The sequence below is a fragment of the Lotus japonicus genome, chromosome 3 (assembly GCF_012489685.1).
Source record: "Lotus japonicus ecotype B-129 chromosome 3, LjGifu_v1.2".
In the NCBI taxonomy this organism is placed as follows: domain Eukaryota; kingdom Viridiplantae; phylum Streptophyta; class Magnoliopsida; order Fabales; family Fabaceae; genus Lotus; species Lotus japonicus.
Window position 1 is genome coordinate 28,178,504 of NC_080043.1, and position 15,637 is coordinate 28,194,140.

Genomic DNA, 15,637 nt, shown 5'->3' on the forward strand with positions numbered 1-15,637 from the left:
AAAATAGAAATCATGAATATTTACATTCATGGTCATAACTCATAATATAGTAGCAAATCATGTACTGTTGAGTAAAATGCTAATGATTTTCAAAACTTTACACCATAAATCATGTCACTTTATTCGCTCACACGGTCATACAAAGAAGAAAATTAGGACCTGGTAAAAAAAAGATGCGAGTACAGAACAACCTTCAAATTTAACTAGTCTTGATTACTTTAATGGCATTATGCAGTAACAGTGTTGGAAAGCACAGATGCATTCTTCTCAATGTCCATGATGGTGACCTTTGGTATATTCCCATTGTTCAGAAAATTTGAGTACCACACTGAAGAAAGCTTAGATTGCCTCCTCAAAGCTGGATCTTTCAAATCTATAAAGTATAGGCCATAGCTTGATTCATATCCATTCAGTACCTCGAACATATCCAAGAAGGACCATACAAAATAACCTCTTAAATTCACTCCATCCCTTTCAATGTGACAAGAGCAATGGAAAAGGAAAGAAGAGAGAAAACAACAAAGCAAAATAAAAACAACATTAGCATTCAGGGAAAAACTGAGAACAACCTTGAATTCTTAAAATCGACGCATTTATTTGTAATATATAGAACGTTTGGAAATCCTTCTAGTTCTACAATTGATTTAAAGTCAAAATGAATTATGGGGAGAAGCTTATGTGAGTAGCTTCTGAGTGTCAGAATGTTTATGAGGAAAGAGAAGTTAATCCAAATATGCTATAGAGTAGAGTAGAATCAAAGGGGCACTGATACCGAAGATCGTATTAGGATATGATACACATACATACATTGAAGTCCCTACTTGAAAATGAAAATATAAGTACCTCAGTATATCAAGCAGGCTCCCTATGTATTTACACAGGTACTTCACCCTTGGCCTGTCATCCAATGATGAATTGCGTTGTGTTTGTTGACCTGAGAAGTGAGGAGATTTATCATAGCAGTACACCAAAAAAGTTGATTTTGTTGATAAAAGGATTTGGAGGCTTACAAAACATTGATCTCAGCCAAGCATACCGTTTTCGTGAATGTAAACTGGAAAATTGCCATAATCTTTCTTCAATGACGCAAGAATCTCTTTCAAAATCCAGGGTGTAATTGGATGCTAAACCAAACAGATAGTTAGTAGAAAACATGGAAGCTTCAATGCTTAAAGAATAAGAGGAACATTCAAACACTACTCTTACCTCATATGTAGACGAACCATTTCCGGTAAGGTCTACAAGGGAAAAAAACATGATTGAATGAAAGTTCTTCAAAGTTGGTTGAATAAAGAGATATTTATGTGAAAATTAGTTGTTTAACCTCAAAACCTACATTTACATAAATAGAAACATACATTCAAGCTCCGCGGCCATATCTGCTGTGAAACTTCTATCCTCTGAGCGCAGGCTGTCTGGGTTGTTCTTAACTAGAAATGTGTAGTAGAAATTTATTCCTAGGAAGTCCATTGAGCCCTTGACCAGATTTGATTCCCTTTTGGTGAAGACAGGAAGTCTTGAGCCAGCATTCTTTTTCATGATGCCAGGATATTCTCCAAAAATCAAGGGATTCAAAAACCTGAAAAAAAACAAAAGCATAGACAAAATCAACTCTAGAGGGTATTTTTGTTTAAACCACAGGTATCCTCCACTGAGGCAATCCTTTTCAAGCCAGTAAGACCACTATGGGTGGATAAACTCTCCCAACCAAAGAAAAAACTAAGCCTTTCCAATTGTTAGTGTTACTTACCACCCCGTATAGAAGTCTTGGGCCCTTTGAGTGGCATTTATATCGTCACTAGTTTTGGTTAGAGGAACAAAACCAAACGTAAGGAGATTTAACCCAATAAATCCATGTTGCTTGTCCTGCATACACCAGAGGTAGTTTTGAAGACAAATTATAGTTTGATTATCATTTTGAAAAGGATATCTTAACTATCACCTATTCACCTTATAACACATCCTTCATATATAATTATGCTACCAAGTGCATCATGCTTGTAACAGAAATTGGTTTACCTGGTACTTCTTCCGATATAGTCTAGCAGCTGATGCATGTGCTAACAAAATATGATGGGCTACCAAATATGGCTCAGTTGAGGAATTTCCCCTAGAGCAGTTAGGTATAGAGGAGGGGGAACACCGTTGAGGGGGAAGAAGTCCTGATTCATAGCCCCCAAATGCGAACAGATTTCCCTCATTCACTGTGGTCCAATATTTAACTCTATCGCCAAACTCTCTGAAGCACACATCTGCATATGCTGTGAAGTCTTTTCTGCAAGACAACATATGTGATTTTTTTTATTGAGCTAGATGTAGTTTGTTTGAAATCTCATCTAGTAGATGACGGTCAGGGTATTAGACATTTGAAGTTTGGGAACCATACACTACTCTTCGGCGAAGCCATCCTCCATATTCATCTTCAAGTGCTTGTGGCAGGTCCAAGTGATGCAATGTAATATGTGGTTGGATTCCTACAAAGGAAGAAAAACAAAGAATAACATATGTCTTACTTGGAAAGATAAGGATTCAAGTGAATCTGGTTAAATTAAACTTTAAGAAGTATTTCTAGGATGCAAAAGAACCTTGGCTGATTAGTTCATTGATAAGGTTGTTGTAATACTGTAATCCCTTGGGATTGATTGGTCCTTTCCCATCTGGTAATACAAGAGATCAAGGTCAGAACAACAAATAATTTCATAGATGCTCATGAAGGTGCGAGAATTATTTTAGATGCTAGTTTTGGTCAAAATGCTAGAACAATTACTTCTTTTACTCCATGATCACATATAAGAATCTATCATTTGCTACATTTGTGTGATAATACCTGGAACAAGCCTTGACCAAGATATGGAAAATCTGTAGGCATCTAAACCCATTTTCACCATGAGTTTGACATCTTCCTGCAAGAAAAGATGGGCATGTATACTACTAATAAGATATTTATGTGTGTATGGAGGATGCTTTATGGTACAAATTATTAGGTTGGAAGGTTAATTTAAAACCAGTCTCTGAGCTGCGAAAGATGAGACTGCTGCTAATCCATGGGTATACAATATACATGCCACATCTACTGACCTTATACTTGTGATATTGATCGCATCCAATGTCCTTATCTCCCCTGTGTATCTTTGCTGAAAATTGAAGGGAAATGAAGAATTTCATTATTGTAACTATGAATATGTGATCATGAATACATGTCCTCTATAGAAACCCATGGTCTAAAGGGATCTCTTAGAACATTTGTTTTTTCTTTGGACAGTACTCTATACCTATAATGAGTGATAATTACTTTTTCTGGGTATAAGAATTTTTCTTATACTACAAGAATCCCAATCTGATGCTATATCTTAAAGGTTCTACTATTTTTGAATGCATTCACATAACTTGTGGGACTAAAAATCAGACAGGAGTAATAGATACACTACACCACTACGCTACGTGGGAAAGACACTCCTGAAAAATCACTAAACCAGATACTGCTACTCCTAACAGTAGGTCCTTACAACAGGTGCAGACCAATAGGAAACTCATGAGCCTCATTAGCTAGATAATCTGGAACCTGGTTATCTTCTTGATAAACATGAAAGAAATGAATTCTGCAACACCTCCACTTCGAATTCTGAATCTGAAGAATCATAATTTTACTGTGCTCAAATAGCTTAGGTAACAAACTAACCATTTTGGGTTAGTAAATTTATTATCATCAAACATTACTAACTTAAATAACCCAATTAAAATCCAAAAAACACACACTCACAAATTGCAGAAATTAAGTTATATATGCATAATGAAACAGCACCATTGCCAGCAGCATGTACGAAGGTATCCCATATGCTAGGCTTCCTGCCATCTTCATTTGCAGCATCTTCAACCTTTCATTCACATCATCCCAATTCCCAAATACATAGTTTAATACACAATTGGTTATATCCACACATATAATAAAAAATATGAAGAGAACCTGATATGCTGATGATGATGCACCAAACAAGAAGTGAGGTGGGAAGTCATTCTTGCTCAAGGGATTAGCCAATACAGCTGCAGCTAACAAATGTATCAGAACAAAGACCACCTTTAACATCCTCATCTTTTTCTCCTTTGAACTGTGTTTTTGGAACATCAAGCATGTAATTTCTTCGTTAAGGACAAAATAAAAGTAAAGTATATATATTGTTTATGTGAACACCATATAGATTTTAGGACAGCGTGAAGCATCTTATTTTTATTAAGACAGAACGTGACGTGAAATAGACCAACTCAGCAAGCTGACGCACACTTAAATATGTCTTAAACCCCTGCATTTGTAAAAATACCTGCAGAGTATGCAGTTCTAAATCCCACCATTCAAAATCAATTGTTTTACTTATAAATTAACATTTGTTTTCTGGTTTGGGGAAGAGGTTGCTGCACTGAGTCCGATTATTTTAGTAAACTTGCTAGTGGGAGGCCATTTAGGAGTAGCTGGACAAGTGCTTTTTGTGTTTTAGAGGAATTAGTCAAAGAATTTAAAGGTAGTGGTGTCAGGTGGGTGCATCATGGCAGTATCTTTCTCTTTGATGGTTGTTCTTGAACTTTTGCTATGTGCTTATGTGTTAGGGGTGTTTTCTTTAACCCCAACTTGAGAAGGTGTGTCCTCAAGGTGTTTTTTCTTTATAATTAATCAAATTTTGCTGTTAAAAAACATTATTTTATTTTCAAAAATAAATAATTTAAAGACCAAGATTCCTGCAGTTTGATTTTGAACACCAGAGGATTGTGATCCCTTTTTTTTCTCTCTTTTTGATAGGTCAAATAAATTAATGGGGAGCACAAGGGATGCTCCAACATATTACAATCAGAAGCAACAGTAAAAAGTCCAAGGCAGGATTGTGATCCCTTAAAATATAACTCATGCTAAACTATTTACTGGTACTTGTCACATTATATTCCGGTATGCCCAAATGACTAATCAGCATACTATTATCTTGGTCACCCAAATGACTTGACTATAAGAAACCATCAAGTTGTTCGGCCAAGTCAAACAAAGAATTTTCACTCTTCAAACCAACTAGTTAAACATAAAACTAAATTGTTAGAATTGTGGTCAAGTTACCAAAGCAAAGTCCAAGCCGCAGTACCTCCTAAATTGTTAGCCTTCCATTAATCAAGATTGCAGGAAGAGATTTATTATTGAAAACTGAAAAAGAACAATTCCAGGATTGAAATAAGAGATTGAAAGAGAAGGAAAGAAAAGATAAAGACTTACATCTTATCTCTCTAAGAGTCTCTGACTAACTCTCCGTCAAGTTCTGCCTCTTAACAAAAGAGAGACTCTCTATTTATAGAAAATAAAAAGCACTATTTGAATAGTTCCGGTCATGAACACGAACTGTTTAGTACTATAGCTACAGTGAAAAGTCAACTTTGTGACAATAAAAAGTACAACTATTGAGTTGAAAAATCAATAAAGTTCGTCTTCACTGTCTTCCAGGCTGTCTGGGACAAAAGTGGAGTCCAATTATATATATATATATATATATATATATATATATATATATTACACGCTCCAACACTTATACTGTTAAACTCATTTTTAACTATTAATATTATTTATAGTTGTAATACTAAAAAAAAATTAGAATAACATCACTCAATTTCAAATTGCATTCTAAATTGGCATACTGAGTTATTGTTCTTTCCGGGTGAATGTTGAACTCACTCCAAATATTTAACCAACTATTCTGTGGTTTTCATTTCACTAGTACCACTCTGTAAGCTAGATACAACTTATTTTCTCTCTTATTGCTCTCTTTAGATTATAAGATTCTCTCTGATCCTGAGCTGACTTGAGCGACAATGTGGCTTTTGCAGGTACCTCATATGGCGTGGATATTCAATGCATCGCCATGCACATCACACTGGCCGTCGTGCTCTCTGCCAAGCTTGATTGGAAAACCACTCTGCTAAGCTTCTGGAAAAAACAATTGGCGCCATCTTTGGAAGCTGTAAATTTATTCTCATTACCATGTTGAAGACACGCCACCAAACTACGCAATAACGCAAAGATGTAAACAGCTTCCACATGGAAACTCAATTCCGTACTAAGTACAACAAGAACCTTTGAGAACTCCTTCTCAACGAAATAAAGAAGTTGGAGTTCAGAGTCCATTCTCAATGGAGATTTTGTTATTGGATTTCCCAAAAGGATTGGAGAAGCTAACGGGGTAGAATCGTATAATGGTAAAACTGATCCTATTGAACACTTGGCTACAAATGTTGTAGCCTGCAAGAAGGTGCTTCGCACAAAATAAGGATTGACTCATTAAAAGCATGTATATCTAATTATCTAGAAGATAAAATCTCTTAATATATCCCTTAACTTTAGGGATCTTCTAAGACGATTACTTCCCCAATATCTCTAATATCACGTAGTAACTATAACATGTTCTCCATCATTTATAAATAAGGTTCATAGGACCCCTCAAAGGTACACACTACTTGTCTAACCCTAATCCTTATCTCTCGCTCAGTGTCGTCGGAGAGCCTTGAAGTAGTCGAAGTTAACACTCATGCTCAGTTTTCTAATCCGAACAAAAATCTTACCAGAGAGTTGTGTTTTTGCCATGCACAACATTGTAAGTATCTCGACTTAGCTTCACAATCCCTTTTAATTTTAGGTGTTCAGTGGATGAAGAAGAATACTGGCATGTGAGCTTAATTCAGTTGGAGATTCTATAGCTAAATGTATATACTAGTGATTAGTGATATAAGGGCAAGGCAACTTTGATTTAGATACCCAGCTAAGCCATAGCATGATATCAGAGGAATATCAAAAGTGATCAGACAAATAGCATGAAAAAATATTCACATTCATCATCATAGCAAAAATATCTCGTTTCCTGTGGATTAAAATTCTAATGTTTGTCATAAGTTTATACACTATAAATCTTGTCACTTTATTCTCTCACACGGTAACATAAGGAAGCAAATAAGGACCGTGGTAAGAAAGATGAGAGTACAGAACAAAATTCAATTTTAACTAGTCTTGATTACTTTAAATGGCACTATGCAGTAAAGGGGTGTTGGAAAGCCCAGATGCATTCTGCTCAGTGTTCATGGTGATGGTGGTGACCTTTGAGTCCATACTCTCATTGTGCAGGAAATTTGTGTACCACACAGAAGAAAGCTTAGGTTGCCTCCTCAAGGTTGGATCTTTCAAATCTACGTAGTATAGGCCATAGCTTGTTTCATATCCAGTCAGCAACTCAAACATATCCAAGAAGGACCATACAAAATAACCTCTCAAATTCAGTCCATCCCTTTCAATGTGAAGAGAAAAATGAAAAAAAAAAATGGGAAGGGGAAAGGAGAGAAAAGAACAAACAAAAAAGAACTTCATTAGCCTTCAGGGAAAATATAACGTGAGAATATATAGCATGAAAATCCTTTTACAATTGATTCTGAAGCCAAAACCAACTATGGGAAAAAGCTTTTGTGAGTAACTTTTGAGTGTCAAAATTCATTATGAGAAAAGCGAAGTTGATCCAAACATGCTCTTAATAGAGTAGAGTAGAATGCTGATAATGAAGATTTATATGAGTAGTTTCTAAGTGCCAGAATTGATCACGAGAAAAAAGAAGCTGGTCCAAACATGTTAAAGTAGAGTAGAATCAAAGGAATGCTGATAATGAAAATCATGTAAGGGTCCCATTATACCTACTGTGAAGTTCCTACTTGAAAATTAAAATATAAGTACCTCAGTATATCTCGCAGGCTCCCTATGTATTCACGCAAGTACTTCACCCTTGGCAAGTCATCTAATGATGAATTCCGTGGTGTTTGTTGACCTGAGAAGTTAGAAAATTTATCAAAGCAGTACACCAGAAAAGTTGAGTTTGTTGATAAAAGGATTTGAAGGCTTACAACACATTGATCTCAGCCAAGCATACCATTTTCGTGAATGTAAACTGGAAAATTGCCATAATCTTTCTTCAATGACTCAAGTAACCCTTTCAAACTCCAGGTTGTAATTGGAACCTAAACCAACCAGCTAGTTAGTAAAAAAATTGAAGCTTCAATGGTTAAAGAATAAGAGGAAAAACACTGTCCAAACTCTACTCTTACCTCATATGGAGACGTACCAGTTTCAGCAAAGGCTACAGCCAGAAGAAAAAACAAAACATAATTAGATGAAAGTTCCACAAAGTTGGATAAAAGCGGATTACCAAACGATGATATGGCATACTAAAGTTACTAAGTAAACAACTTCCAACAGTTTGGATTTTTGTACTAATAATTATTTGTGTATGAGATATGACATGCTTGCATCTAAAAGAATTTCGTTCAGGGTGAGTCCATGTATGGCCAGAGATGGTCTATAAAGTATTATCAAGTACCAACAGGGGCAAGAAGACATTGATTTTAAAAATCACAATGATGAATATCAACCTCCAATTAGGAAGGTATATGAGTGGAGAAATAAGAGAAAGGCTATAGCTTAGCCTTATAGTGATTTCTGATATTAGAAGCAGTTAGTGTTAGCTGTTTCAGTTACTGTTAGTTGGTTCAGTTACTGTTATGTCAGTTAGAGAGAGGTATAAATAAGAGGGAAAGGGGTAGTTAGAGCCTTAGAGGAGTTAGGAATTCAGTTGGGACTAGGAGAGACTGGACTCTCGAACATTCCAGAGGGGAGTTAGGGTTTCTCTATCTCCATTGTTGTACCTTAAGCTTTGGTTCTCTGTTCAAAAAACTCAGTTCTTGTTCTGTGTCCATCACACAAAGACTCAGAACCAGCAGAGAAGTTAAAAATAACCCCTGCTTGATCAAAATTAAAGCAAATAAAAAATCATAAATGATGAAAAAATACAATCTCATTTGATCTCCTTTTGCAACATATAAAACAGAGAGGAAACACATCTCTTAAAAAAAGATCTCAATTCATAAAGTTGAGGATGATGTTTCATAGAATAAAGAAAGATTTATATGTAAGTTACTTGTTTAACCTCAATATATGATAGGTTATGAAATCAGAACTGGTTCAGTAAATGGTAATGTAAACATACGTATAAGCTCCGCTGCAACATCTTCGGCGAAACCTCTATCCTCTGAGTCCAGGCTACCTGGGTTGTTCTTGACTATATATGAGTAGTAGAAATTTATTCCTAGGAAGTCCATTGAGCCTTTGACCAGATTTGATTCCCTTTTGGTGAAGACAGGAAGTCTTAAGCCAGCATTCTTTTTCATGATGCTAGGATATTCTCCAAAAATTAAGGGATTCAAAAACCTGCAAAAACAAACCACAGACGAAATCAGCTCTAGCAATTCATTGATGAATAAAGAATGTCAAATTGTTTGAAGAAAATTAAAGTGTTGGATGCTTATGGCAATATCCATTACTCGAATAATGACAACAGACATGTCAGAGTGTTACGTACCACCCTACATAGAAGTCTTGGGCCCTTTGAGCGGCATTAATATCTTCACTAGTATTTGTTAGAGGAATAAAACCAAAGGTAAGGAGATTAAACCCAATAAATCCATGTTGCTTGTCCTGCATACACCAGAGGCAGTTTTTAAGACATCATATTTTGATTATCATCGTGAAAAGGATATCATAACTATCACCTTATGCAGCAACATCCGTCATAATTATGCTACCCAATGTAAAAGAAGTCCTAGATGAAGGAAAAAGAAGAGAAGTGCATCATGCTTGTAACATAGATTGGTTTACCTGGTACTTCTTCCGATACAGTCTAGTAGCTGATGCATGTGCTAGCAAAACATGATGGGCTACCAAATATGGCTCAGTTGAGGAATTTCCCTTAGAGCAGTTAGATATAGAGGAAGGAGAACAATGTTGAGGTGGTAAAAATCCTGCACCATAGCCCCCGATTGCGAACACATTTGCCTCATTCACTGGGGTCCAATATTTAACTCTATCCCCAAACTCTCTGAAGCACACATCTGCATATGCTGTGAAGTCTTTTCTGCAAGTAAACATATACAAATAGGTAAATGTTAATCCCAGACAGATGATTTTTCTTGTATTTAGCTATATGCTGTTTGTTTGAAATTGTAACTCCTATCTAATAGATGCTGGATTGATGGTCATGGGTAGAGACTTGAAGTTAGGGAACCATACACTACTCTTCGGCTAACCCATCCTCCATATTCATCTTCAAGTGCTTGTGGTAGGTCCCAATGTTGCAATGTAACATGTGGTTGGATTCCTACAAATGAAGAAAAACAAAGAACAAATGTATAACTTGGAAGGGATTTCTTTGAAGTGTTAGATAAACTTGAAAAAGTAATTCTAGTTTGCAAAAGAACCATTGCGTGTTAGTTCGTTGATGAGGTTGTTGTAATACTGTAATCCCTTGGGATTGATTGGTCCTTTCCCATCTGGTAATAAAAGAGATCAAGGTCAGAATAACAAATAACATAATAGGGTCTTGTAAGAAACTATAATTGCATAGATGCTCATGGAGTAGCAAGATTCATTCATGGCACCAGAATCAAACCAAGTGTATGTCAATTACAGTCAGCTCTTGCAATAACTTTAGATGCTACTCTTTATCATAATCCTAGAATAATTACTTCTCTTACTACATGATCACATATAAGAATTTATCATCTGCAGCATTGGTGTGATAGTACCTGGAATGAGCCTTGACCAAGATATGGAAAATCTGTAGGCCTCTAAGCCCATTTTAACCATGAGTTCGACATCTTCCTACAAGAAAAGATGGGCATGTAGAGTAATCAGATATGTATGTATGTGTGTATGGAGGATGCTTTATGGTACAAATAATTTCTTAGGTAGGAAGGTTAATTTAAAACCAGTCTTTGATGTGTAAAAGATGAGTGTGGTGCTAATCTCAGGGTGGAATACGTTTGGAAGAGCTTATTTGAGCTTATCTTATAGCATAAGCGCTTATGAAGTGTTTGAGAGAGTTTATGCTTCTTATGACCTACCTTACTACCTAATCTATACGCTGTTTTGAGCTTATTTTTTCAAGTAGTTTATATTAGCTTATGAATAAAAGCTGATATTTTTCTGTAACCTATTTTCAACTTATTTCAATAAGCTGCTCAAATTAGCTTATGAAGTTTATGCGATAAACACTTATCTTGATAAGCGCTTAAACTAAGCTGTTTTCCCAGATGCATCTATACATCGCTTCTTGTGAATACATAAGCTAATGAATCATCTACTGACCTTATACTTGTGATATTGATCGCACGCAATGTCTGTATATCCCCTTTGCATCTCTGATGAAAATTTAAGTGAAATGAAGAATTTCATTATTGTAGCTAGGAATTTTTAACATGATTTTGTGGTCATAATATTATGATCATCAAACATTAAGAACTTACAAAACCCAATCTAAATCCAAAAAAAAAAAACACACTCAAATTGAAAAAAAAAAGTATATATGAGAACACTAATAAGGAAGAAGCACCATTAATGCCAGCTGCATGTACAAAGGTATCCCATATGCTAGGCTCCCTGCCATCTTCATTTGCAGCACCTTCAACCTTTCATTCCCAATTCCCAAATACACAATTAGCATTAGAATGAGAAGAGCAGCATAAAAACCCAGTGGAATTGTCCAATACTTACACTTGGTATTAACAAATCCCAGTTATATATGAAAGAGAGATAGAGAGAGAAGAACCTGATAAGCTGATGTTGATGCACCAAACAAGAAGTGAGGTGAAATTGGGAAGTCATTCCTGCTCAATGGATTAGCAACGGGGACTAGTGCTGTCAATAAAGCTGCAGCTAACAAATGTAACAGAGCAAAAACCACCTTTGACATCCTCCTTCTTACTCTTTTGGAACATCAAGCAACAAAGGTTCTTAGCTAAGGAGAATTACAGTGAAGTGTATTATTGTTTATGTGGACAACATGAAGAGAGAGAAACAGCAGACTCTGGAACGGGAAGAATCCACCTCTGATGATACTATCAATGTGGAAATAAATGCACTACCTCAGTTGAAACTTTTGATTACGTGAAGAATTTTTATACGACCAAATGGTCATTTTTTTTGGATGTATCACAATAAAATATGCAAAAGAATAATAATAATAATAATAATAATAATAATAATAATAATATTTTATTATTAAAAAGAGTTACTTAAATAGTAAATGACTATTAATAGTGATTATTTTCTTTGAAAAATCAATAAAACATCTCAATAAATGGGTGTGATGAACCATTTTTATTTTTTATTGACTATAAAATAAAAATCTAAATAAGAATAAAAACAAGTTGGATTATGAGCTCACTCGACTCACTTCAATTTCAACACATTTACACATTTAGCCTATCGAGTTAGGTGAGTCGAGCCAAATAACTCATAAATATGAACCTCTATTTTCCAACCCGACCGACCCTAAAAGTGGTTTGAGCCAAGCTTGCTCATAGGCCAGAGCCTATTTTAACAAACCTACTAGGAGGTAGTTGTAGTAATTATAGTAGTGTTTTTAGTGAAGACCGTGTAAAACAAGCCAACCCAACCAGTTTCACCCGACTACCAACCCGCATGAAACAAGGCAGGACAAATTGACCTACTAATAAAATATAAATCGACTCGCCCCGTTTTGAGGTGTTGACTTGCGGCTAACCCGCTTCGCTCCGTTTTCAGCCCATTTCCTTGTTTGGTCATGCAAAATGAATTGCTGGGTTCCAAACTCTAAGTCGCCCGTCTCATTTGGTAGATTGGTAGATTAAGAGAGTTTTGACCCGACGAGTCAAACTCATTTTCCCCTGCTAAAGAAGCCAAGTATCTGCAATCCTACATCCTCACTAATGGAAAGCTCTCCTTTTGGTTTTCACGAGTACTTTGCAGATGTCGCAAATAAAAGACAAACATAAAGCACATATATAATCAACAATTTTCTAATATGATTAAGATTAAATATACAAGACAATGTTCTTCAGCAAAGCACGAATGACTTTGCACTACCATTAATTTCCCAGGCTCTACTTCTAGTCCCCACTTAAAAAAAAGGCCTAAATGCAATCCTTCAGTTATTTTTTGAACACACTAGCCACTTCACCTTTTTCATACATGGAGGTCAATATATCACAACCCCCAACCAGTTCACCATCCACAAATATCTGGGGGAATGTGGGCCAGTTGCTGTACTTTTTAAGTGTCTCCCTCAATCCGTAGTTGTAATCCTCGTCGAGCACATTTACACTCTCATAATCCACTCCTTCACTTTCAAGAATGCCTATGACCCTCTGTGAGAATCCACACATTGGTGCACTTCTAGAGCCCTTAATGAATGCAACTACCTTGTTATCTTTTACCAACTTGTCGATGAGGTCCTCTAGAGGGACAGTTAATTGCACATGCCGACCAGGCGTTAACCGAAGATCAGGCTTCTTCTTAGGCTGCTGCCGAACCCAAGTGGTGTTTCCTGATTCATTACCGGGTGGAACTTTTCCATTAACTTTGATGTATTCTTCCATCCAAGACTTCCATGCTTGGGTTAGAGCTTCTCTGTCAGGTTCATCCACTATCCCAACCTATAACAGACAATTTCATCATGAAAAAACAACAATAGGAAAGTAGTATCACGGGAAACAGTGTGAGTAACAGAGGATACTACTATGATATATTTAAAGAGGAGGGGGGGGGGGGGGGGGTGAGCAAAAAACTTCTCAGCAGACTACAATATTACTTCTAATACTGTTTGTTTGCACATTACATCTGTGCTTTTAAATTACTTGATTGTTTTAAATCATTTCAAGAGCATGATAAAGGAAAATCCGTTGGGTTACTATGACTAGGAAGATTACTCAGTCAACTTGATAGATTCAAGAGTGAAAAAGTAAATTGTATCGTATTATTTACAAACTAAAAGAGAAGAACCCCTCTAACAGAAGGAAATTCCCTGGGTTAGAGCTGCACAAAAAGGAAGCACAACCAGAGGAATAAACCTCCTACCCAGAGTAATAAGCTCCGAATTCCCAAAACAACAAGCAAAACATAAAAATAAGTGCCATATATACAGTTTTTCTTTTCCTATTTTGTCAAAGTTCTCAAGACTGTCTTTTAACTAACACTAATGTTTAAAACAAAATTTTAAGAATTTCAATTTTCATCCATCAAGAATAAGAAGGTAACAACTAACAAGTTAAGAGTCATTTGCAAAAGCTCTTACCTTTCTACTCTGTTATTATGTTCCTAAAACCACAAGTCTTATCTTTCCTTCCCTCATGGAATACCATCTAAGAAAGGATCAACAAATCATTATACTTCCCATTTGTTCCTTGGTACTGCCATTTTGACCATCATATTTTCTTTAGGGTGAAGTTTGATTTCAATGCTAGCATACCACCCTTGGTGGGAAGTTACCACTTACCACAGATAATCAATGTCCACCGCAGCACGTTGATTCCCTCTTACTAGCAAGGCCCTTAACTACTCTTTCTTCACTTAGTTAAACTTGAGCATCATCATAAATGAGCCTAATTCACCCCCCATTGTTATGTTCTAGGCATGGGAAACTCAAGGCACCCCACTATAATTTATTTGTATCAAGCAGAAGTCCAAAACTTCTTTGTAGATCAAAAGTCCTATCCAAACATTCTCTCCATGACTTCAACCTTAAAAATATAGATTCCCTTAGTTGTAGTCCAAACCTTCAATTATGCTTTGAGAAGACAGTGATCCATATTCCATACCATAAGGCTTAACAATTGAAACCAGATAAAATCAACCATTCTCTAAACTATTTTTTCCCCAATCAAAACCATATAAAACAATGAGAATAAACAATTCAAATTTCAATGAATCCAATTGTAAAATTGCATTTAATTTAGCCATCTATATCTCAACACTTCAATTCAAAGCTCAGAGTATTGATTGAGCCTCACCTTAAAGGAGCCACATAGCTCCGGCACCGATTTCCGGTGCGTCGAAACGCTCGCCGCAACATTGCGCGATATACCGATGAACTGAAGCTCACCATCCTTGTCATACACGGCGTAGACACCGGCGCCCGGATGAAATTCTCCGGCGGGCCCATCGTTTTCCGGCGACACCGCCACCGCCTCCGTCTCACCGAGGGTTTTCACGGCGAGAGACACCGTCCATTTACGAGGGTTGTCTGAATTGTAGGGTTTTAGGGAAATTGGGCGTGGGTTGAAAGAGGGCTTGGAGTGTAAATTGAACGAAAGGGTACGGGTATTTTGGGGGTGAGAAGAGGATAAACGATGAAAGGAGAGAGCTTGCATTGAAGAGAGGTTGATGGTAGCCATGGCTCACAAATGTGTATGATAACTCTGAGAAGAACAGGATTAGAAGCATATGCTATCTGTTTTTTTTAACATGTTTTTGCCAATTAATGAAATATTCAGTTTGCCCCTAAAAAAAAAAGACCACTGTGGACATGATCTGTGATTTTAGGGTCACGTTTGGGAAAACAACTTATTTAAGGACTTATGGTTATAAGCGCTTATGACATAAGCTCATATTCATAAGCTATTTTTAAAAAATTATTGAAATAAATTGAAAATAAGCTATATATAAGTATAAACTCTTTATCATAGGTCATAAGTTATTTGCATAAGCTCTCTGAAACGGAACCTAATTCCAACCTGTGACCTTGTATGGATAGACTTTCAAATATTT

At 36.3% G+C, this 15,637-nt stretch overlaps 3 protein-coding genes across 5 annotated transcripts; all 3 read right to left on the reverse strand.

Annotated features, from left to right (window-relative positions):
- Positions 1-4,282, reverse strand: LOC130748880 (beta-glucosidase 11-like). Of its 3 annotated transcripts, none has more exons than XM_057602124.1 (13): positions 3,965-4,264; positions 3,761-3,875; positions 3,079-3,134; positions 2,828-2,903; positions 2,586-2,657; positions 2,387-2,474; positions 2,020-2,275; positions 1,751-1,866; positions 1,359-1,579; positions 1,207-1,238; positions 1,037-1,124; positions 844-934; positions 1-471 (listed from the first exon to the last, which is right to left on the reverse strand). In XM_057602124.1, exons 1-13 carry the CDS (start codon positions 4,121-4,123, stop codon positions 228-230), a joined length of 1,614 nt encoding a protein of 537 aa, XP_057458107.1. In that variant the 5' UTR covers positions 4,124-4,264; the 3' UTR covers positions 1-227. The 3 variants fall into 3 exon arrangements, 2 of the variants coding, with proteins under 2 accessions (XP_057458107.1, XP_057458108.1); XM_057602125.1 differs by having other exon boundaries at positions 3,803-3,875; positions 3,965-4,261; XR_009022797.1 differs by having other exon boundaries at positions 424-471; positions 1,011-1,124; positions 3,965-4,282.
- Positions 4,283-6,830: 2,548 nt separating this feature from the next.
- LOC130748821 (beta-glucosidase 11-like) lies at positions 6,831-11,970 on the reverse strand. The gene is made up of 13 exons (XM_057602065.1): positions 11,661-11,970; positions 11,445-11,520; positions 11,201-11,253; positions 10,639-10,714; positions 10,312-10,383; positions 10,124-10,211; positions 9,713-9,968; positions 9,417-9,532; positions 9,045-9,265; positions 8,107-8,138; positions 7,932-8,019; positions 7,739-7,829; positions 6,831-7,301 (listed from the first exon to the last, which is right to left on the reverse strand). Exons 1-13 carry the CDS (start codon positions 11,802-11,804, stop codon positions 7,037-7,039), a joined length of 1,578 nt encoding a protein of 525 aa, XP_057458048.1. The 5' UTR covers positions 11,805-11,970; the 3' UTR covers positions 6,831-7,036.
- A 905-nt stretch (positions 11,971-12,875) lies between these two features.
- LOC130749090 (bifunctional monothiol glutaredoxin-S16, chloroplastic) lies at positions 12,876-15,324 on the reverse strand. The gene is made up of 2 exons (XM_057602377.1): positions 14,881-15,324; positions 12,876-13,527 (listed from the first exon to the last, which is right to left on the reverse strand). Exons 1-2 carry the CDS (start codon positions 15,262-15,264, stop codon positions 13,024-13,026), a joined length of 888 nt encoding a protein of 295 aa, XP_057458360.1. The 5' UTR covers positions 15,265-15,324; the 3' UTR covers positions 12,876-13,023.
- Positions 15,325-15,637: the final 313 nt, after the last annotated feature.